Source organism: Mytilus californianus, unplaced genomic scaffold (assembly GCF_021869535.1).
Source record: "Mytilus californianus isolate M0D057914Y unplaced genomic scaffold, xbMytCali1.0.p SCAF_5, whole genome shotgun sequence".
NCBI classification, from domain to species: domain Eukaryota; kingdom Metazoa; phylum Mollusca; class Bivalvia; order Mytilida; family Mytilidae; genus Mytilus; species Mytilus californianus.
In genome coordinates, this window is record NW_026262701.1 from 21035001 (window position 1) to 21060418 (window position 25418).

Sequence of the window (25418 nt, forward strand, 5' to 3'; positions counted from 1 at the left end):
TGAAAACTATACCTCTAAGGAGAGATGAAATCATTTTAACTGAAGGGTAAAATAAATATTGCATTATTCTTTAAACAGGTTCTTTTTTACCTTTTAGATTGTATCAAACACTCTTATTACAAGTATAACATTTTATAGGTATTACATTACATGAATACATTTTATTTCTAATATCATAGAGGGAGGCATACAGCTGGAAAGAAAAAAAAGCTCAAAATGTACTAAATGTAGATATTGTATTTGGTTTTATTGTTTTGTCTTCTCATATTTATGGTTTCTATGCAGATGAAATTTCAGATTCTGATTCTTAAAATACATGAACGGTTTTAAATAAACCTTATTTGAAGCTTTTAACTGTTGAACGCAAATTATTTTACACTGTTACTTAACAAGAATGCACATGCTGAAATTTTATGTTGAAAGTTTAAAAAAAGGTTCAATGTTCTATAAAAATGATGTCAAGGTCAGATGAACCCTTCCAGAAAAGCATGTACACCTGCCAGAGGGATATGTATAACCTTACAATGATTCCATATAGTTAGTATAGTTGAACTATTGCTAATAAAATCTGAGAAACAGACCTAATCATTAATACTTGTCTTTGACCAATGAACCATGAAAATAAGGTAAAGATCAACTGAACCATGCCTGACAGATATGTTGAACCTTGCAATGATTATATGTACCAAATATAGATATATTTAATAATAGTACGGAAGCACATGTATATGTTTTGGTAAAACACGTGTGTTTGTTTACATCAACACATGTTTTTAGAATACCTGTAATGTTTACAATGTATTCCATTGGATGAAATTCGTCGCATTGCGAATTTAAAACAGGTATTCTATGTATCGTATGATTTTGGCTCGTGTTTCTCGTGCTTGCTGTTTGATATAAATTAAATGTAATTTATAATGTTATTATTCGAAGTTCTGCCTTACGCTGAGTAGCATACGCCGTACTACTGCCTTGCCTGTATTAAGCCCCCCCCCCTCACCCCCCACCATCATCAAGACCATCTATTGTTTTTATGTGGAAAGTAATGTTTTACTTATAATGATTTATTTAAGTTGTATTTCTTGTTTTGTAGATTGGTGTATATTTGTATGTATTAATGGTTGGCTGACTGTGATCGAGCCTGTATGACTGTTTTTATACCTAATTAATAACTACTGAGATTAAGCCGTAATGTGCTTAAAATGAACTTTGAAACGAACTGTTTGATTTATATTATACATTGGTTAATAAAAAGTATGCTACCCTCACAAGGAGAGCTCATTTCTGATACATGTGTTGAGTTTTATTGCATAAATAATTTATGTTCGTTTAAGTCTGGCGAATTAGAACATAATTGTCCATAACTCCTAATAAGAGAGAAAATTACTTGGCAAAAAATCTAGTTTTTTAAGCAGTCACTGAACCATAAAAATGAGGTTAAGACAACAGAAATATGCCAGATGGAACTTCAAATCATAAGGCATCTATAAACAAGGTCATAATCTACCTTCTGAAATATAAAGCCTTATATAAATAGTCAATGCGGCTACCAGATTGGCTTCCATATATTTCACAAATCGGATTTGTCACAGAAGAGTTCAACAAATTAACCCTAGTATTTTAAAGTACCCTGGTAGTTTGTTTTAGCTTTTTTCTTGAAAACTCTAAATAAACAGTTTAAGAACTTGCTGATGTTCACAGAAATATTTCAGATAAGCATAGGACAAGGTCTACCATAAAGTAATAATTAAAATATCATATCAATATGCTGCTAGATTTTCACTATTAATCAAGACAAATAACATCTAATTTTGGTATCAATTATAAGAAGCCACCAAAATGAATTCAGGTGCTCCTTTATTAGGATCAATATTCCAACACATGGGAAAATCTGGTCAATTTAACAACTGTAATGTTTCATTAGTTTACCCATGATCACATCTGGTCTCAGCATCAATGCATATTTTTTCGTTACTATGGTAACCAGTAATGACCTCATTAAATGTTAGTTACTATTTTTTAAAACGTGCATGGGACAAATATATACAATTAACATTAATTTAACCAGAAATGAGTCTGAAGTGTGTATCTAGTATTTGCATTTATTTGTGTGTCCTATCTTTCTTGAATTTATTTGCACTATAACAAATCGTCTGTATCTACATTTGCTAAAAGGATCATTCATCTTAATTCAAAATTAAGGCTTCATATCAGGAAATGCATGTAATATGTGTCAAGTTTAATCTTATTTGTGTAGCATTGTTTTCTACAAAAAAAATAGCTGTTAGAAGTTTATAAACGATGCATGTAGGTAAACAGATAATGATAGACAACAAATATGATAGAACTTAGAAGAAAGAGAAGAGAATATAAGTCCTTGTAATCAGTAATGATATGATTGAACCAGAGCTGTCCTTTAGTATAGAATATCACATCTTGTTGACTCAATTGAGAATCCAAAATCAACAGAAACATGCCAAAATTCAGACATCCTTCAAGACACTAATGACAATATCATAGAAACATTTGCATCAACTCTTAACAATGTCAGTAACAGTAATTAACTAAGAATAATTATGAATCATTCTTTTAGTTCTACCAAAATATTTATTTCACTAGTTGTCTAGCAACAAATGAAAACAAAAACTAACCCCATGATCAGTAAATACAAATATAAACAGGTGCAAAAATCATCAGGCTAAATATATCTTCATGCTTCTGTAAAATGATGGAGAATACCTGAACCTGAAGACAAATGATTTCAACACAGACCACCATACCAACAGGAGGATGCCCTTTCATAAGCAGATAAATAATTAAAGATCATATTTTTAACATGAAAAACTTTTAGTTGGAAATCTGCATTTCAATCAGACAGTTGATAGCTTGTAAATATGAAGCTTTTATACTTGATATAACCTAAATATTGAAAAACAGAATCAGAAATCTGCAGATGCAGTTATTTTTTATAATCTCCAAAAAAATATCACTGCACTGCCACACAACTACAAGATGATTTCAAGGTCTTCACTGTCTCTAAGTGAGGCAGAACTTTGGAGTACTTCTCTGCCAATACATCATCCTCAAAATAGTAACAAATTAATCTACTGACATGGAAATAATGTGAAGCAATCTCACAAGTTATCTTGTCTTCAGTAAATGAACACTGCACTATGCTTCATTTGCAATGGCTTCACTGACCATGTGCACAATGTAGATATAACAAGTAGATACGATTTATACAGCCGATTGATTCATATGTTCAATGTTACTACAGTCTTTCAAACCAAGAAAAGTATGCAGTTTTTAAATATTTGAGCATTAGGATACTTTTAAGCAACATTTAGTTCATTACATCCACAACATTTGGTCTCTGTCCTCTGGTGGATAGTTTTCTCACTTGCAACCATTCTACATCTCCTTATTTCTGTAAAGTGTTACATATACAGTTTCCATGTTAAGCCTATTTTTCCTATTGCAGACTTACAATCAATTTTACCCATGGTTGTTGCTAGAAGATGACTACATTCCAGAATACCCATCTATAAGATGTTTCAATTCTGTTTCCAAGGTAGGGCAAAGTTGCAACAATGCAATCCCTCTTTTTTCTAATGGTCTAGATACATTTATATGTTTCATCATAAACAAATTTATATTGATTTATAACTGAGTCAAATATAATCCATCATTTTAAAGCTACTGTGTCAAATTCCATTACCATGCTTCTAATAAAAATAGAAGTTAAAATCATTTTTAAAATGCTTCAAGTGATTTAAATGTCACAAGCCTACAATGAACTTTTGTGTCTTGTTATGACAGATAATCATTTTCATGTCAAAATCTGATAAAAATATGATTCAATCTGGTTTATGTTCCCTAAAAAACAGAGACTCGCACATATGGCATCATGTTTGTGAGAGATAAACTAATTTTATACAATAACTGGTATACTGCACAAACTGGATGCAAAAGGCAACCAGAAGACAATGTGTAAACAAGCCAATCAAAAGCATTGGTGTACAGATAGTCCTCTTATGACAAATGCATAACCAAGTGTTAGAGAAAATGATGTTGTTTATTTTGAAAAATTTTAATTGTAAAAACTAAAATGTATTCTTTTATCTACTGGTATAACAAATGTTTTATTAATTGACATAAGACAAGAGAGCAGAAATCCAAGTTTTCTAGAATCTTGATATATTTCATTCAAGATCAACTGACAAAAAGCAAATTTTGATGTCCAGTCCTGCTTTTCACAAAAAATCTAAAATTACTTGTAAGTTAAGAAAAATTCAGAATACTTAAGATCTATTTTTTGTGAGATGCAGCCCTGTAATTTTGATTTTTGCTTGGTAGTGATTAAAAGCATGATGATTCGACATACTTTTTAATTAAGTCTGCATAGACTATGTTGTGTTAATCATTAACACATGCTTGGTAAAAACCATCATTGTATTTCCTACCCTAACTACCTAAGCAGACCAATAAACAGTTACCTAACAAGGCTTATGACATTTAGTCACTGTTGCCCTTATAATCAAATATTCCCCTGCATGTTTGACCTTAGGTTCAGGTTAATTGTCTAGACCTTAATTCAGGACAACTTTAGACAATGTCTACCCATAAAACCTTCTTCAGTAAGTTTGGCTTTTCTCCAGCTGTGATACAACATAATTATGTAACAATCAGTTCACACAGACAACACTGATGGCCTGTAGATACTTAGGTTAGGGTACACCATAATTTACTGAATGAATTTGATCATCTGGTTCATTTATTAATCATTCCCTTTTTTCTTGTTTAAAACATGAATTATGTATGTATTTTAGGGGTCTACAAAGATACCTATTAACCTCCCCCTTCACTACCCCAATTTTTCTAATTATAACTTTAACAAAAATATTACTTTTAAGAAATAATGGTCCGATGTTACAGAATTCAAAATTTAATTTTTCTGTCTATTAAGAATGTTCCATCTTCTTCCTTGAATGAATGAAACTTTGTTCGAATTTACATAAACATTCTACATAAACTTCTGAATTCAAAATTTATCAGAATTTATAATATATTTTCAAAACAAGTCAGTCTGATCTTACTGACTCTGCGAGACCCTCATGGGTAGTCAAAGTGGTTACAACACCCCCGTAGTAGTAGTCTGAAGTCCATCTAAAGATGGACAGCATCTCAAAGGCAGCTACTTATACCACTCATGGTGCTTGTGATCTACTCGCTTGGCTTAACATCACAGGATATCCTGAATTGCTTTCATTTCCAAACTAGTCATCCCTCTTATCAGCTGCTCTAATTAACAACTTTACAAACTGAACATGACTTTTAACATGTCTATTAATTTATGTGACAATGCCATTAACTTCTTGTCCACCATTTAACTTCTTTGCAGATGTTTTGTTTATAAACGAGTGATCCTAATCAAACTTAAGCTGAATTTCTATAATACATTTATTTCTTTTTTTCTGCATATAAAGATTGTGTGCATGTTTAATATATAAGACAATTCAAAAACTGACATAGCATCAACAATAAAATGTTTCAAAAACTGACATAGCATCAACAATAAAATGTTTCAATAAAATGCTCCGCAGGGCGCAGCTTGATACGACCGCAGAGGTCGAACCCTGAACAGTTGGGGCAAGTATGGACACAACATTCAAGCTTGATACAGCTCTGAATTTGGATTGTGATTAAATATTTGACACAGCATAGGTTTCTGACACAGAATGAATGTGGTCTAAGAACTTAAAAATTTTAAATTGGACATTCACCTATTATGGTCCAATATCCAAAATCTAAATACATGGTTAGATTCAGCATATCAAAGAACCCCAAGAATTCAATTTTTGATGAAATCAAACAAAGTTTAATTTTGGACCCTTTTGATCTCAATGTGGACAAAGTTGATAACGGGGCCCAAAAATCAAAAATCTAAATACATGGTTAGATTCAGCATATCAAAGAACCCCATATATTCAATTTTTGTTGACATCAAACAAAGTTTAATTTTGGACCCCGATTTGGACCAACTTGAAAACTGGGCCCATAATCAAAAATCTAAACACATGTTTAGATTCAGCATATCAAAGAACCCTAAAAATTCAATTTTTGTTAAAATCAAACTAAGTTTAATTTTGGACCCTTTGGACCTTTATGTAGACCAATTTGAAAATGGAACCAAAAATTAAGAATCTAAATACACGGTTAGATTCGGCAAATCAAAGAACCCCAATAATTCAATTTTTGATGAAATCAAACAAAGTTAAATTTTGGACCCTTTGGACCTCAATGTGGACCAATTTAAAAACGGGGTCCAAAATCCAAAAACTTAATACACGGTTATATTCAGCATATGAAAGAACCCCATATATTCAATTTTTGTTGAAATCAAACAAAGTTAAATTTTGGACCCCGATTTGGACCAACTTGAAAACTGGGCCCATAATCAAAAATCTAAATACATGGTTAGATTCAGCATATCAAAGAACCCCATATATTCAATTTTTGTTGAAATCAAATAAAGTTTAATTTTGGACCCCAATTTGGACCAACTTGAAAACTGGGCCCATAATCAAAAATCTAAATACATAGTTAGATTCAGCATATCAAAGAACCCCATATATTCAATTTTTGTTGAAATCAAACTAAGTTTAATTTTGGACCCTTTGGACCTTTATGTAGACCAATTTGAAAACGGAACCAAAAATTAAGAATCTAAATACACGGTTAGATTCGGCATATCACAGAACCCCAATAATTCAATTTTTGATGAAATCAAACAAAGTTAAATTTTGGACCCTTTGGACCTCAATGTGGACCAATTTAAAAACAGGGCCCAAAATCCAAAAACTTAAAACATGGTTAGATTCAGCATATTAAAGAACCCCAAGAATTCAAGAATAAAACCCCATTGAAATTGATCAAGAAATAAGCAATTTATACAAAGTATATTCTTTTGCACAATACTGTGCAATTGAATATTTCTTACTATTGCGCAATACTGTACAATTGACAATTTCTTGCTATTGCGCAATATTGTGCTATTGGATATTTCTTGCTATTGCGCAATACTGTGCAATTGAAGATTTCTTGCTATTGCGCAATACTGTGCAATTGAAGATTTCTTGCTATTGTGCAATACTGTGCAATTGAAAATTTCTTGCTATTGCACAATACTTATTGTATAATAATTTACACATCCTGTTTGGTGTGTATTTCCTACCATATCATTATTATTTGCTTTTAAATATTAATCAGAAATAACCAACTTAAAATGGAAAATTTTAAAAGAAAAAAAAAAGGAAAAAAAGAAAAAAAAAGAAACCCCCCCCCCCCCCCCCCCCAAATTTTTTGAACCCCCTTATGATTTATCACCCCCAAACTCAATCCCAGCCTTCCCTTTGTGGTATGGTATCTTGCAGTACAATTTCAGAGAGATCCATACAATTGAACACAAGTTATTGTCTGGAAACTAGAAAAATGCTTATTTTTGGCCCCTTTTTGGCCCCCAATTCCTAAACGTTTCGGGCAATTACCCCCAAACTCAATTCCAGCTTTCCCTTCGTGATATGGAACCTTGTAGTACAATTTCAGAAATGTCCAAACACTTACACACAAGTAATTGTCATGAAACTAGAAAAATGCTTGTTTTTTGCCCCTTTTTTGGCCCCTAATTCCTAAAATTTTGAGGCAATTACCCCCAAAATCAATTACAGCCTTCCCTATGTGATATAGAACCTTGTGGTACAATGTCAGAGAGATCCATACACTTACACACAAGTTATTGTCTGGAAGTTACAAAAATGCTTATTTTTGGCCCCTTTTTGGCCCCTAATTCCTTAACTGTTGGTACCATAACCCCCAAAATCAATCCCAACCTTCCTTTCGTGGTATTGAACCTTATGGTAAAATTTCATGGAGATCCATTAACTTAAACTAAAGTTAGAGTGCGAAAACCAATGTGTCTTCGGACGACGACGACGACGACGACGACGACGACGCCAACGTCATACCAATATACGACCAAAAAATTTTTAATTTTTGCGGTCGTATAAAAACTGACATAGCATCAACAATAAAATGTTTCAAAAACTGACATAGCATCAACAATAAAATGTTTCAAAAACTGACATAGCATCAACAATAAAATGTTTCAAAACTGCTAACTCAGGTCCATCAACAATTATAAATTCATAGAGCATTTTATGTTATTTACGGGTATGTCCCAAAAAATAGTCAAAAATGTATTATGTGTTTCTGAGAACTCAAATAAAAGTACTTTTTGCACAAACATTATGGTCTACTACGGCATTCGTCAACAAGGATGTGCATGATGTTTTAAAAGGTATCAGTATTCCAAGAAAGGAATTGAAAACTGTCGCAATGTGAATTATTTGAAGAAATTTGACTTGAACTTGCTGAGTAATCGTGATTGAAATGTGTTACATACAGACAGACAGATGGATATAGGTTTCACTAAAAGCAGGAGTATAAAAATGAGGGGAAAAAATAAGGAAACTACATGTGTTTGGACAATATGAAAACATGGCATTGATTAAAAAAAGTGTTTAGAGTCCTATCTCTGGTTAAGTGATAGTTCATTTCAATGGTTCTTTGGTGACCTCTCTTCAAAAACACATATATTTACCTTAAAGGACCTGAAGCATACATAAGGATTACCTAAGATATTGGTTTACATTATGATTTACTGATCCACAAGTATATAAGGTTAAAAGGATAATACTAACACATCTGATATTTCATAATCATTTAAAAACTTTCTACTGATTACAGATTAGTGGGGACACTTGGATAACTATTTTCTGCCTGATTAAACCTTTTTAATTCTTGGCTTTATATAAATTTGAAGGTGTGGAGAGTGAAATTATAGCATGGAAAGTAAGCCAGGTTTAAAAGTCTAGATATCAAAAGACATGTAGAGAGAGAAATTATATTATTATAAGTTAGCTGAGTTTAAAAGCCTAAATAACATAATATTGTTATTTATTCTGTACACATTTATATATACATGTACTTACATCCATACCGATATATCATTGAAAGGGACCTATTATTTTGAGAGGAAGTGTGTTTATATATATTTTTCAGCTTTTATGGAATAGGTATATCACAGTCCTAATTCTATTTCCTCACGATTTCCTTATTTACTTTTCAAGCAAATTCAAATTTAATTATCACGTAAATTGTATTTCCATTAGCAGGCAAGTGACGAAACTATTCATTAAAACAGTCAGAAAAAGAGTCTTTCTGAAAACTTGTCTTGGGCATGCTTTATAAAAAGATTTAAGGTAGCTATATGCATGATCAGTTATAAATTATTGAGCTTACAACTAAATGATTCACCCCCTACAACTTTTTCCCATTTGAACTTCTCTATAATTTACTCTACTTATGAACAACAATAAAAGATGAAGGGGTTATGACATATGTGAAATAGATCTACCAGCTGTGAAATAGACAACACATCTGTTTGGTACTTCCTGTTTTATGATGCATCTGGGTGTAATTTCCATGTTGTACATTTTACTCTTTTTAAATAATAGGCTGCTTTACCAAAACTTTGAGAACTACTAATGATGCTTGACTTCTCAAACTTTCAAGTACTTACGTCCACCCCTAATCAGGCAAACAAAGAAATCATCTGTTTTGTGATGACCTAAGGAACATGTGAGAACATTACAATTTGCTTAGCTCTCTTACATTTTGTAAATGAATACATATTAACAATGGACAAGGCAACATCTGACACCCTTCTTCAATAATCTTGCTCACAAAAAACTGACCCCTGCCTTTCATGAAGTTCATGATGTTCATGCTTTTTTTTCTTCGTATTTAAGATCATTTAACTACCTGTGTAAGTTAATACACATACATGTATCTAGTTTCACATCACCTTCAACAAATTCATTTGTATTGTTTGCCTCTGTATAAGTGTTACAAGAATAATTTTCCAGTTATTTTCAAACCTCAGAAGTTTTCTTTATCTTAGGCTTAGTATCTGGGATCCTATTTTATAGAGTATTGTTTTCTTTAAAAGCAGTTAGCCAGTTAAATAGTCATGTTAATAATGAATTTCTCTGTCTAACTTCTGTCAATGACAAAAGTTTCCTATAAAAACTACTACACTAAGGTAGATTCTGCCTTCTACCATTTAAATGTAGAAAAACACTGGGTACATCTATTTGCAATAAATCAGGTTTGAAAGCACAGCATTTTTTCCTGTTTGGCTATGACCCAGCAAATGTTTGGCTTTTCAACACATACACAAAATATGGAATTTCATAACATTTGGTTAAACCATCTGGAACACTGATTGTATAATACCTGTTCAGTATTTTGTTAACAGGACTGCACCTTAAATGCAGTATGATTTAAAGTTTCTTTTAATATTAATGACGTAGGTATTTCTGATATCTGAATCTTGAAATTTAAATCTTAGATAAGTGGGCAGTTGACAAGCACCTGAAAGTCGACTTTTTTGTTTAATTAAATTCAGAATCCTGTAACACTGCTTAAATCTGTTAAAATTACATTATGCAGACAGGTTTAAATAAATTGTAACCTGGCCTATGCCTCTGCATATCAGGTTTTACTGATCTGACATACATATCTAATTAATGTCTTATTTTCAGTACATTTTTCTGCATATGCACATACCTTTGGGCTTAAATATAATCATCAGGAGTAACTATAAGGAAGCACAAAAATCATAGCAAAGTAGTCTTAAAAGACTCTGTGAGAAAGTAGTCTCCATGCAGTACCAAAAGAGTAATAGACAAAATTATCAATCAGACGTGACTATAGTACTGAAATACCCAAACACCTTACATTACACCAACCAAATCAATAAATTCATTTACAATAATTTGTAACTGGCATTAAATCTGGTACATGTATGTAAAACTTTTCACATGTTTAGATCCAGGTGAGCCCCCACCCAAAATATATTTTCAAAAATATAGTATACATACTTCCTCTAAATTCTAATAAACCCAAAATGTAGGCAACAATTAAACCTCAATACACAAACAATATATGCAGAGACCCAGAAATTACAAATACTACAGGTGGACTGAACCAGTATGCCTGATACAATCAAGTGAGGAATTAATTTCCCTAAATTGTCCATCAAATTTCTGACAAGATAGAATTTCAATTTTGATGTAAGGACAAAATCCTAAATACTTCTTGAAAAAGATGCTACAATGTCAAAACATATTTACATAAGATACAAATAAAGCCTGAACAATCGATGGAAAGCTTTTAGCTTTTAATCAATCATCAACAGCACTCTTTTTAGCCCAAAACATCAATAAGTACCACTTCTGACGTTAATTTCATACCAATTCAGTTATAAAAGGTCAAAGGTTCCTAGTTTTTCCTATTGAGTACTTGATAATTATTCCTGATAAAGAAAGATGATCAATGCAGCCTTGTTCCGATATTCCTCATTTATTCACAAAAAAACACTTTAAAACTCCATTTTCCCGTTATCGTTTCAACGAATCACCAAATAAACAATTTGTATTTAAGTATATTACACATGTAAGACATCACAAACCAAAATTTATGAAAACAATCCTAGGTCAATAAAGAACGTGGATTACATCCATATTATGGAAACAGAGAACACCATCAAAAATATACATGCAATAAAAAATCTCAGAATAAACATTGTTCCTTGACAAACATTTTGCATCAGACAGCATATCATTATTGGTCAGACAGAGAGACAATCTTGAACACTATAATAAAATGTGTCTAAGTTACTCCAACAGTTATATCGGTAAGATATAAAAATCTGCCGGGTACATGCATGTATATGCCATCGCAGACAAAGTTGAAAAGACTGGAATTTTAACTTCCTAATCTGCAACTGGAATATCATATTATAGTGTGTTCACTAAGGAAACAGACAAATAATCTATTAGTAAACTGAAATTATAAAAGATATAGTAGCAAGAATACATACAAAATATAAAGATTGTATAAGGTCCTTAAGGGAAATCTGTTAAGTTTTCCAGTATGTCATACTTATAATGTGTGCTTACAAATGAGTTCCTTGTTTTAAACATATAAAACATATGCAATTTTGGAAGAATAATTCTTGTTTTGAAAGCCTTAAGAAAGAAGTTTTATCTCATCAGCAACATCAAAGTACCATCATGACCATTTATATGCCATAAATATCAAATCATGTCCAGCACAATATTCTTGTCCAAAATGACAAGATGAGAAAAGTATTGATTTACATGTCCATTTCTTTGACAGTATCCTTCTGATCAATTACAAGATAATGAAATGTGACATAGAAATGGATTTCCTGCTAAAGTAACAAATCTCTTGTATCAATACAAGGGAGAAATCAGATTTGTGATCCAGATCATTTTATTATCTATTATCATATGACATGAGAGTTCAAGGATATGATAAACTGACTTATATAACATTTCTGAATAAGCAAGCACTCACTGACCACTGTATTGATGGCCTTTATAATTAACATAGTCTATTTCCTCCTTTGAATAAGACCTAATTTGCATCAAGTTATTACTACATGTACATGTACCAATCTTTTAATTAAATGCATACTAAATTAACTATCATCTCTTTCAAAATATCACTTGAAGTTCAATTTCAACACGCATAATAAGTACTTACACAAACACATGGAAATATGTTTCAATATTATTGACCCTTCAAAGATGATTATGACATGGAAGTCTTCAATAACAAACCATTACTTGTTCCTATGCAGTTTATAGTTATCTGAAAACTTTGCTTTCAGTGCATGAAGGGGGCATTATCACAGCCAGAAATATTTTTACTAGCATGTGCAGCAAAATAAGAATTTATCACACAGGACTTATATGCATCAGTGTTCTCCCCAGGATTTTTGGATAGCACCAGGGTAACGTGTGTGGACAGCTTGGTGAAATATATCATACAATCAGTTGTGTCGCATCGGGTCGCGTCGCTTAGCTCTATTTCTAGTTATTGTAGTTTTTATGTCTCTTGTTTTGTTTTAATACTGTGGTACTGTGTTATGTAGACATTGAGTCAGAAAATTATTGGTAAAAAAGAAGTAAATCAAAAAACAGTTTGTATACTGTAATATTTTTTTTAAATAAATAAATTATGATTCATAATAAAATATTCATCTGAATTTAAAGTATTTAAATCTTTTATAAAATCCAAAATCAATAAAAATAAAATATCATTCAAAAGAGAACAAAAATGTTTAATTTAAAAAACTTTCTAGTTTCTAGAAAGAAAGTTGTTGTATGTGAAAGGATTCCTGTCATAAGAAGATATAAAATTAACAAGAACAATTGCAAATATTGTTTCATTATTTGAACCAGTTTCTATCTTAGATTTTAATAAAAAGAAATTTTTCATAAATTTTAGAACATTTTGCCATAGATTTCATGTAAATATTAAAACCTTTCTGGTCTTTGTTGATAAACAAACACAGATACAGACTTAATACTGCACTGAAATCTAAATCTTTATTTGTCATGAACCATTTAAAAAAAAAATCCTAAATCTATAAATTTATCTTTGGTCTATAGATTTATAAGTAACCATATTCAATGTCAACAACTAAGTCTCCCTATTTTCCCGCCTAAATGACAGGAAGTAGATATAAATAGAATTAACATGTGCTTATGGATAAAATTTGCAAGATTACTTCTGTTATTCATTAATTATGGATATAGATATCCAGTTTGAAGGTACAGTCATGCATTTTATTTATAAAATAGAATAGATTGCAATTAATTGTAAATAAACTTGAATATTCTACGTGAACTAATTGGGTCATGTGATACTACAGTTTGAAACCCGACTATCATGCAATAACTATGTCATATTACTAAGAAAATATTGGCCATGGTTTAATCAGAGACATATAATACTATAATATAAGAATTGAGAAATGTATAATTGTCAATTATATGTAATGAGCCACCTTTATGATGTACAAAAAAGGTACCTATCGGGTCAAGACACTGTTTGTGTACAAAGTATTTGCCGACTTGTCACAGGTCAGTGCTTGGGTGGTGAGTGAAGCCATAAATTAGTTATCTGTGATCATAAAGTTATGAACTCTTAATTAAAACATAAAAGAATCATGTTACAAGTGTTAATTACATGTACATCGATTAAATCCATTCAACAAGGTTAACCTCATAAGGTAAATCGATCACGTGATGTAAACAATCTGTGTTGAACTGGTTTGAACTGGTCAAATTTCACCTGGAATTTTATACCGCACGGAAAAGATTAAACTAGTCGTTTAAAACTTTACCAATTTACGATTTTTTAACTGAAAATTTTAGCACCACGGAAAAAAATTATACATCGCGGTAAGAACGATACCACCACGGTAAAAAATTATACATCGCGGGCCCGCGGTCCTTTAAGGGCCTGGGGAGAACACTGTGCATGATATGCTATTCACAATTGACAGTTTAGCAGATGATATTTTTAATACCTTACCTCTAGAGCCAGTGGCCATGTCAGCCACTTTCTGGAAGGCATCTAAAAATCCTCCTATTGCTCCAAGTGTAGCTCTAAAAAAAATTGTATCTACATGAATATCAATTAGTGAAGCAATATATACTTTAGCTTAAGGTGTTACAATGCATTCTTCAAAAGGATTTTTTTTTTACATCAGAATGAGTAGTAGATGTCTGATTAAAGTTCAAAGAATAGGAAAGGGGGTAATCACACCTACCCTTATTTCTTTAACATCTTTAGAGTTTAAACTAGAAATAATGCCTACTATTAAGATGGTATGGTGACCATGCGTACTTGAGTGACAGGTCCTGTCTCAATGTAGTTTATAACTACAATTCCTTTTCTATTCATACCCATCACTTTCTGAAGTGGGCGATATATTGTGATGGGGGAGTCTGTCCGTCTGTAAATTCAATGGTCCTTCTGTCCAACTTCTGTATCCTCAACTGCTCCTGAACAGCTTGACAAAATTTTGTGTAAATAAAAGCGTCACCACCAAATTTCGTTCTTAATCTGTATTATGTAGTAATAAGCATTGTGTATAAGTTTCATAACATTTGGTTGAGGCAAACTAAAGTAAGAAAACGGAAACAAAAAATGTGTACTTGATCTTAGTTTTGTGGTAATGAATATTGTGTATAGGTTTCATAATGTTTGGTTGGGGCAAACTTAAGTTACAGAATGGAAACTAAAAATTTTGCAATCTTTCGATTTATAAAGGGCATAACTCAATAATGGTTAAAGTGACATTACGCAAATTCAACTTGATCTGTGTTTTATCAGTGGAAGTCAAATTAAACATTGCATTGTATAAAGCATTGATTATAGTTGATTCAATTATAATCATGGACAAAGGAAGATAACTCCAATTTTAAAAATTACTTGATATTTAGAAGAAAATAAAAATTTTGCAATTTTTCCATTTATAAAGGGGCATACCTCTAGGACGGTTAAAGTGACGCCACCAAAATTTAAACTTGATCTGTGTTTTGTGGTAATAAGCAGTGTCTATTAGTTTCATAACATTTGGTTGAGGCAAACTTAAGTTAGAGAATGGAAACTAAATATTTTGCAATTTTTCCATTTATAAAGGGGCATAACTCTAGAACGGTTAAAGTGACGTCACCAAAATTCAAACTTGATCTGTGTTTTGTGGTAATAAGCATTGTGTATAAGTTTCGTAACAATTGGTTTAGGCAAACTTAAATTAGTGAACGGAAACCAATTTTGGGACGTACGTACGTATGTAAGGACAAGGGTAAAACTTAATGCCCCCACCGGTACGGCGGGGGCATAAAAAAAGTATAACAAAAATAACAAGCTCCAAGGTAAATTTCAAAATGGGGTAGTCCATAAAAACTGACAAAATCAAACACTTTCAATCAATGGATAGAAATGATAATGCCAAGTGGGATACAAGATGCAGCCCTTCCTGTATTACCTAATCCTGACCTTGACACTGAACAGATCCATCAACCTGCATATTTATTTTTATCAAGAAATATTATTAAGTAATATTATTAAATTTGAATATTAATCTTTATTTACTCCCAACAAAAATAAATCTATTATCTACACATAATCCTGTAGAGGTCTGAGGATCCAGAAATAGCTAACAAATTGACACAATCATACAATCAATGACCAAAGAATAATCTGGCCAAGTCATGGGTCATTCTGCTCTGTAACAGTATGATTATGTAAATAATAAACTATACAGTTGTTAATCAGTAGTACATCAGTGACTAACAGTAATGTATACTGAGGGAACTGACAAGAATTTAGGTTTAGGTTTATAGAAGATCTTCTCGATTGGTATCTCGATCAGGATCCTGTGCTATTAAATGCATCGCTACTAAAATTTTCCACAACTAGATTAAGAGTGGTGTGATTGAGAACTTGACTATTGTTGGAGACTGCAATGGTATAAACAAATCATTAATGTCTATTGTTGAATACTGTATATTGTCCTACAAGTCTAGATATCTTCAGGGTTTTTTTATTATATTGGGTACTTGACTAATTAACATACAACAAACTTCTATTCTTCTCAAAATGTCAAATCTGCTCAAATTTTATGAAAATATCTTCCAAAATGCAGATACCTTAATCGAAGCCTTTCTAAAGTTGAAATACATACAAATAAAGAAGATAAGGTACTGTAATGTCAAATATTAATATATGTCAGTATGCTATTCAGCTGTATGTTCAGAAATTCATGGTCCATTCACAGATGTTTGCAATGATACCAGGAAATACCCTATCTGTGTACTACATGTATGGAACCATATGTATATACTAGATAAGGAAATAATTGAAAACTGAATTAGTCTTCTGTAACAGCATTTACATGTTCAATTAGTAATTATCAGTAATTATTTGAATAATTGATGGGATAGAAAATCAGTACATAGTTCAATTCTCTTAGCCTCTGATTTAAGTTCACAATAAATGTTGTACATCATCTTTTGATGATTGATTTATTATCATCTATCTGGGTTGGTGGCCTTTAAAATGACCAGTAAACTTGGCAGATGTTCTCATGCCTACAGTAAATGGGAAAAGTCTTGAGTTGTTGACCATAATTTCACACTGACCCTTCGAATTCCACCATAAGTTGTCAAGAGTAGCTAGGACCTACATTGTACATGGGTTGATCGATAAGGGGAGATTTCTTTCCAAAGTAAAATTACTGTACCAGACCTGGATACCTTGAGGAATTTTCTTCCTCATTGCCACTTGTAGACAGGAAGAAAGAATTGGGATTAAGAAAACTTTGCCCTGTTTTTGACAAAAGCTAAGACCAAATGATGTAATATTTATATATACATTAATTTTAAACTTAAACCTTTAAGTATTAGTAACATGGGAAAGGTTCCACAGTACAACATTTTTAAAATCCTTAACATCATGTAATATAAAAATTTGTATGTAAAATGTTTTTATAGAAGCATTAGTTTTAACCTTGAAATCCAATTTCCACAATTACGTCTTCTATGATAAATTCTTTATGTATTTCATATAACTCACGAGAAAAGCAATTTGATTTTAGTTGTTGATATGCACACAAAGATTTAAAACCTATTTTAACATTCAAGTTAAGATAATATCAAAGTTTTACAACAACATGTTTTCTTCATTTTTAGTATATTTTTGTGAATGTCACAGAAATATTTAAAGGGTCTCCTTTAGTTAATATGTCTAATCTTACTGTTTGATGTACAGCACACTGGATTACAGAAGGCAATTCTTCATACAGACCTAAGAAATCGATGTAGAAAATAGAACAGGCTTCTTGGCATTAATATCTCAATCAATCTCCTAGAGGATTATCAAGTACTACTTTGTAACAAAATTGAAACCTTTTCTATCAATGTCTGGGCTATTAATATGGCTAAAATTTAATCTTATTTCGATGATGTTTATAAAGAATTATGGATTTCCGATAGCTTCAAGCTAGTAAATTATCCTCTTCCAATATTTCATTTAATTGGAAAGTCCAGACAAATAATTTTCAGGTAAAATGGGTATATTCCGCTGTTTCCACATCCTGACATCGGATTTTAACTTAATGTGTTTGGGTGAGGGTGACTTATCTTCCCGCAGACTGTTACCTTGTGTACTAGCATGTTATAAATCTGACTGAAGCTTGTTTATATGTATATCACATTAACATACATGTATTCTGGGGTCCTGGTGTGCATGTAACATTTGCCAAATATATTCCAATGCATTGTCATCATCATCTAATAACTCTGGTGTAGACTATTTCAAAATCAATTAAATTACTTATTACACTTACTTAAGAGAGGAATGAAGTTTTGCAGCTTTACTTGTAAAATCTTCCCATATAACTGAACTACCCTGAAATGATAAACATGATAAAAGTTTTTATTTTGGTGTTAAATTGACAAAATCTGCAGTTCACAGGTCCATGAAGTCCAGAGACAGTCAAATTTCAGGACAAAGATAGGCCTTACTTTTAATGCCCTTATTTTTTTAAGGTAAAAAATTGTGTATGTGGTTATAAAAACTATATTGCCATATATGATATAATATTTCTAATGTTTATCAGTGACATACATGTACACTGATGGTGATTTACATGTACCACTCTTCAAGGCAGGGTGAAAGTCTTCCCTGACAAGACTTTAACCTTGCCTTAACCAGCTGATCATCTAAAGATACATATGAAGCATCAGAACGTTTAACTACTATGTTTTATGTGTATATCAATAAGTACTGATAATATTGTACATGTATAATGTTAAACTTTTAAGACCATTTTATTCAACTTGGTATTTTCTATTTACATGGTTTATTAAACCAATTCCTTATTATCTTTCAAACAAAGGCCTTTTAAGAGTAAAACAACTTGTACTAAAGAGAACCTATGATGTTTTGTATGATTTGAGATAAAACAATATTCATATGAAGTATGTCTTACAAGGATCCTCCTATGAAATTCAAGTACCAATTGTATCATTTACACAGGTGAATGTACTCAAATCTATTAATAATATTGAAGGAATGATGACTGTGTAAAAATCTGCTGAAATTATACATGGTCAAATTCACCAGATCTGTCAGTTCTATGAGGTACATTTTAAAGTGAACTTTAGTGAAGGGGCCCATATATCATATACATTGTATATAGCTAGATTTGTCTAAGGATGAAATATGCATGGATCAGTTGTGTTGGTATTACTTGGTACCTTTAATATATTAAGAATTATGTTGGCTATAATATATTTCAGTATCCACACATTCATTTTAAACCTTCCACCAAGCATAAAAAAGTGAGGGAGTGTTGAGGTTTTATTTTAATTAGTTAAGGAAAAGGGTGTAGGTTCATCTGAACACATATAACATGCTTATGTTATACATGTATCCACCCATTAGACTCAGCCTCATGATTCATAATCAATCTATTTTTGGCCGTGACCTTGTTTAACTTCCCTCTCTTTGATATCAACCTTACATCTATTTTGATTTATAAAGATTTTCAAGAGTATCTTATCATCATACAGCAATAATAATAAACATATATCATATCTATATCCATATATTTGTATAGATATAAATCAAAATAATACACCATTTAGTTCCTATTAATTAGAGCAGGTGAACTAACGACCCTTGATTATTTTTACCTGTATGAATGGTAAGAAGACCACCCATAGTTTTAACCTGGCATTACACTAATAATCTGTCTATTCAAAAAGTTTTTTTAAGACTAAACAAAATAAGTATTTAACTCAATAAAAAATCTGTATCTTAATGTTATTTATGTAAATAAACAAATGTGAACAGACTGTAATGTTGTCTCTCAGGTACTTGTGTAAGTCTCATGTAAGAATAAACAATTATGTTTATTCACCTGCTAAATGCAAACAGGAACTGTGAGATTACATGACCAGACTGACCACCTGTCTTTCCATAAACATGTACATGTATATTGTCAGTTATTAACTTCTATTATTTTGTAATAAGCACTGAACAGTTCAGTAAAAGTTCATGTATGATTATTTTAAATGTGTGCAAAGTTTTGTATTCCCAGAAATGATCCATAAACTTAACCCATATGCATTCTTCTGTTGTGTCAAACGCTTACAAATTATTTTTTTTGTAATATATATATATATATATATGTGTATATTGGTAAAAATACAAATATACTCTTATATATATTCTCTTCATAATTCAAAAATACAAATTAATATTCTTATATATATATACATGTATATATATATGCAGGGTAAATACTGTATTTTTGCATATATAAGATAAGATATTTTATTTCCCATTATTTTTTTTCATATATTATATATACATACTGACAGTACATGTACTTGTAACAATGAACAATACTAGAAGGTGACAAAATTGGCTGGGAAATATAGTTTTTTATTACACATCTAAATTGAAATTTTGAGAGAGATATATTCTGGTCTACAGGATATACTTTGAGAAACAGGGGGAGGTATACTTAAGCATGAAAATAATCTATAAATATGACAAAAATGTACTCAAACTTCTTGTACCAGTAGTATTTATGTGAAGGACTTTCAGGGGAAAGGTTACAGAAGTACTAAATCAATATAATGCATGAGTCATAACCTTGATCATGAACCTAGAACAAAAGGTCAGAAAATGGATTTGTCTTTGAAGAGGTGTAAACTGTCATATTCAGGCATGAAAATGTAAATTCTCTGAAATCAATCACTAAAAGAAAATCATGTACAATGTACATGTAGCTTCTGTTCACATTTTATTCAAAAAATGTAATTTTTAGACACAAGATTTTATCATACATGTACATGTACCAGTTTCAGTGCATAAACAGTATTCAACTTGTATTTGAAACTCTGGGAAGATATTCATAAAATTTTGGGATTGTCAAATCCAAAAAACCTAATATTACCAAACAGCAATACATCATCAACAATTAAATAAACTAAGAAGGCCATTGAATCTTATACTTTTTTTATATAGCGACAGTCATTTTCTTAACACTATATATGCAAAATATAAATGTGTTTTTTTTTTGTTTGTAAGTTGAAATTGATTGCAATGTAATAAACAGTGAAGTCCAATCAACCATGCACTCTCATGATATCATCTTAACCATGCATGACTGATTTTTCTTTATGTTGTAATAAAGATTATCTAGTTATCATTCATCTTTGATTGATCAAGGTATAAAATTGACAAGGATCAGAATGGTCAGAAGAATCAATCCTGTAATCATTATTGATGGGATGTCTCCTCAGGCCTTTCTCAGCACCAAACTTGATAAAGATGTTTGGAATGACCAGTTGTAATTAGTTACATATGAATGTCAATAAATTTTGACCCTAAGTGAGATAGAAAGGTATCTTGTCACCTTTTTCTGATAACTGTCCCACATGAACATGGAATTTCTGCTTGACATGTTGTACAGATGCCCTGAATCTTTAATTAGTAGTTCAAAGTTTTGAATTCAAAACAGTGTAAATCAAAAGTATTGGCCAGTCCTCTTAGGCAAAAAAAAAACCAACATTTTTTTATCATTAAGGTACATGTATTGTATAAATAAAAAAATGTCAGAGAAAAGTGCCTGTGTCAGCTGTCTTTCATTTTGTAAAGCCTTTAGAAATTTAACAATTTTTTAATCCACTTTTGTCAGTAACATTGAAAATAAAATACATTTTATACAATTCTTTACATGAATATTCATCAAATTTAAAAATCAATATATGTGTACATAATTTTCTAATTGCTAGTTAGAAAGTTTTTGTTTGAAAGCCTATTTTCTTACAACACATGCAGACTCATGACTCAGCACACACAGATGATATTTCTATCCAGCTGTTCAGAGAATGTTATCTTAAGGGTTCACAAGTGATCTCTGACCTTTCATTATTTTTGGTTAACTTAAAAATACATACATATTGAGAGGGAAACTTGTTATCAAATTTTCATCTTTTTGTTATGTTTACAAAATAAAAATTTTAAATCTGTTTGCGCATGAGTTATTTCTTTGGATGAAATAACTTTTTAATAATAGGATTTGGTGACAGAATTTCATGGTTGAAATCAATTTACAACTGACTGTGGGTGAAATGGTTTAAATGTAAAATTATGTGCCACAGAGTAAGAATATTCTTTTATTCCTGTTTTCTCAAAAACTTGCATTCTGTTTTGCATTCTAAATATTAGGCCAATTACTGAACAACCTGAAGTCTCAATGTGGTATATATATATCATTACAGTCTTAGCAGTATTTCTAATTACAATGTACACCATATGCATTTGATGTTCTGTTGTGAAATTAATTTTATCATTTGACAGGAAATATTTTGTTTATGGAATATGAATAAAACTACAAAATGTAATTGTGTGTAAGCAGTAAGCTTAAGGGACAAGAGAGAAATTTATATATAGTTTTCTGTTTTTCTGTTTTTAATTGTTTTTTATATACAGAATAAAATACATGTACATAGATTTCTAATTCACTGATGATAGCTGTTATTATTTGTGAATTAGTTGAAAACCAATTTCCCCATACCAGTATCCTGCTTAACATGATTGAAAATGTAACATCTATTCTTTTCATTTACACAGGAACTTATTCAACCTCATCTCAATCATCTCAAACATGCACTTTTTCTCAGCACTAAATAAAGAAATTGAAAAGACTTTAAAAGGACTCATCCAAGTGAAAATCTTACACATTTCCAATCACACGGGAATGTGCAAATATAAAAATGAGGAGATGTGATATGATTGCCAATGTCAATGAGACAACTATCCACTAGAGTTAAAATGAAAATGCAGTAAGCATTAATATAATGCATGTACATGTAAAGGCCACTGTATAGCCTTCAACAATGAGAAAAATCCATAATGTACAGACGCCAGTAAAAGACCCTAACAATAAGACATGACAAATGTGAAACAATTCAAACGAGGAAAAAAACGAACGTCCTTATTAATAACAAAACAATTTCCAAAATAAAACTAATCGGAGACATGAACCAAATGACAACCACTGTACTACACTCCACAAGCTCCTGACTTGGGACAGGCACATAAATAATGTGGCAGGGTTAAACATGATTGTGAGCGCTCAACCTTCCACCTAACCTATTTTTACTCATTTGATGCTAAAGGTAAAAAAAAAAGGGCGATTGGTAATAAAGACCTTTCCTATCCTCAAAAAAGGAAATTCTTTTCACGACCTGGTCACTAAATCTGACTATAGAATAGTAGTAGTATTCCATGCTAAGACTTTTACGACTATACATTTTTTTTTAATTTTCTTTCAAAACCGATACTCAGACGTCTGCATATAATTCTGATAAAGCATGTTAGCAATGACCGATAAAAAACATAATATCTCAAGAAAAGTGGGGGTGGGGTGCCCAATCTCTTTCATCATGTCCATGATGAGAACTTCTTGTTACAACTCACCCTCATATCATTTATAATTGTCTGAAACAACATTCCTAGAGCACTACAATCTTTATCCATCCCTCCCTCCATTTGCTGTTGACTCATTGTGGACATATTCCTTTTGTTACATATAATATTCCTGTATTTGAATATTGAAAATAAAGCACCTCCGATCACAACAAGGCGAATCGATAGTGAAAGTGAATAAAATCTAATCCGAAATGAAATAAATACACACAATAACAGACCCTAAGTAATCCATATGGAAAATGGAACCTCCATTCCAATGGACAATTCGAAATATATACAATTAATCCTGTTTAGGGTAGTTTTTCAGTCATTATTGTCCTCAAACATAAGCGTGTTAACAGAACGGATATCATTTCCGCTCTGATGGCAATATATGACTGTGATCACGTGACAACACAATACAAAGGCTATTGGTTAAGACTGGTAGTAACAAATTAAAAAAAATGTCATCTTTTACTTTTTTATTCTGGTTAAACGTGAAGACGTTTCCAGGATAAAACAATTAGATTCTCCGATAAGATGAAAATGACATTGAAATATTAAAGTTCAATAAATTTTCCACTTGAAATTTTCATTTGTAAATAAACTCATTTGTTACTTTTTCCTTACTCCTAACTGGGACTATTATACTAGTCCCAGCTCCTAACAATTTCTGCAAGCTAACTTAAGTGTCTTGATACAAAAAATGTGATCCATGAATGCATCGATTTCGATTTACGCAATTAACGTCGGTGTGCCTGACAAACAAAGTACATTTTAATTCAAAGGCTTTCAGTGACGTTCGCGCTAGGGATCATGTAGGCTAACTTGACGTCGCATACCAATTTTTTTTCGGATTACATACTCGCCTAACAAAATTTCCCATTATAAACAAGTGCCTGTGGCTCGGCGCTTATTACACCATTACAGACAATAACAGCCCTTTCATAAAACCCTTGATCCGCCCTGTGAATGCATGGCCATAAATGAAAGAGGAGGTATGATATAAGAGTCATATTTAGTCCTTACCTTAAAACTGCAAAAAAGAAAACTCATACACTGACTGTCACATTTTAGAATTGACACATTTGACCGATATGATTCTTTTACACGTAGTTATGGCCAACATACAAACCACATTATTATCTTTGTATAAAACATATTCTAGCAAAATATTCAGTTTTTTTGGGGAAAGGCTTTGGCTCATATCTAATTATAGACACGTTTTAAAAAGAGCCCATCATTTGTTAGATTTTGCAATTTTGCACTAAAAGTAAGTTTGAAGTCCTGAATTAGTTTGAAACGTAAGACAAAATTTAAAAATATACATACTGATATCTGAAAGACTCAAGTTTTGTGAATATCAGAAGGATTTATTTTATAGATATATATGCTTCAATTTGATTTTCGATTTAATGGGCCAAGTATGGCCTGAACAGACCTTCCCCTTTATCTAAATAATCCTTCATTAAAAGTTGTCATTATTATAATCAGACATTGATATTAGAATTTCTCGAGGTAATCTTCATACGGGAGCTGCCATTTGATTTTTATGGGGGGGGGGGGGGGCATTTTTTTAGTTGTAATCTCTGTTCTGCCTTTTTATTTTTCACTCTATTCGGTCCTGCCTTCCCTTTTTCTTTAGTTTATCCCGACTTTTTTTTTACATAAATTGTCATCCTGCCCCTTTTTTTTGCAAAGTGTCTCATCCTGCCTTTTTTTTTTAACTCAAAACTCCTGTCCTGCCTATTTTTTCAAATTTCATCCTAGCCCCCATAAAAATCAAATGGTAGCTCCCTAACGGGTAAAATTTATGACAAACTTTTCCATTCCAAGAGTTCCGGTTTTTGACGATGATATTCCTATTGTAACTTATTTATATATATACTTTGGTACTGACAGGATTTATAACAAATATT

General features: G+C 31.5%; 1 protein-coding gene across 4 annotated transcripts in view; it reads right to left on the minus strand.

Moving 5' to 3' along the window:
* Window positions 1–23882, minus strand: part of LOC127702669 (protein MTSS 2-like) — a 73875-nt gene extending 49993 nt beyond the window's left edge. For all 4 annotated transcript variants that reach the window (XM_052206967.1, XM_052206966.1, XM_052206968.1 and 1 more), the window contains exons 1-3: window positions 23509–23882; window positions 18356–18417; window positions 14533–14606 (exon numbers count right to left, since the gene is read on the minus strand). In XM_052206967.1, coding sequence (XP_052062927.1) covers window positions 14533–14606; window positions 18356–18417; window positions 23509–23604 — 232 coding nt within the window. In that variant the 5' untranslated portion in view covers window positions 23605–23882. The remainder of the gene's footprint in view (window positions 1–14532; window positions 14607–18355; window positions 18418–23508) is intronic.
* Between the last annotated feature and the right edge of the window lie 1536 nt (window positions 23883–25418).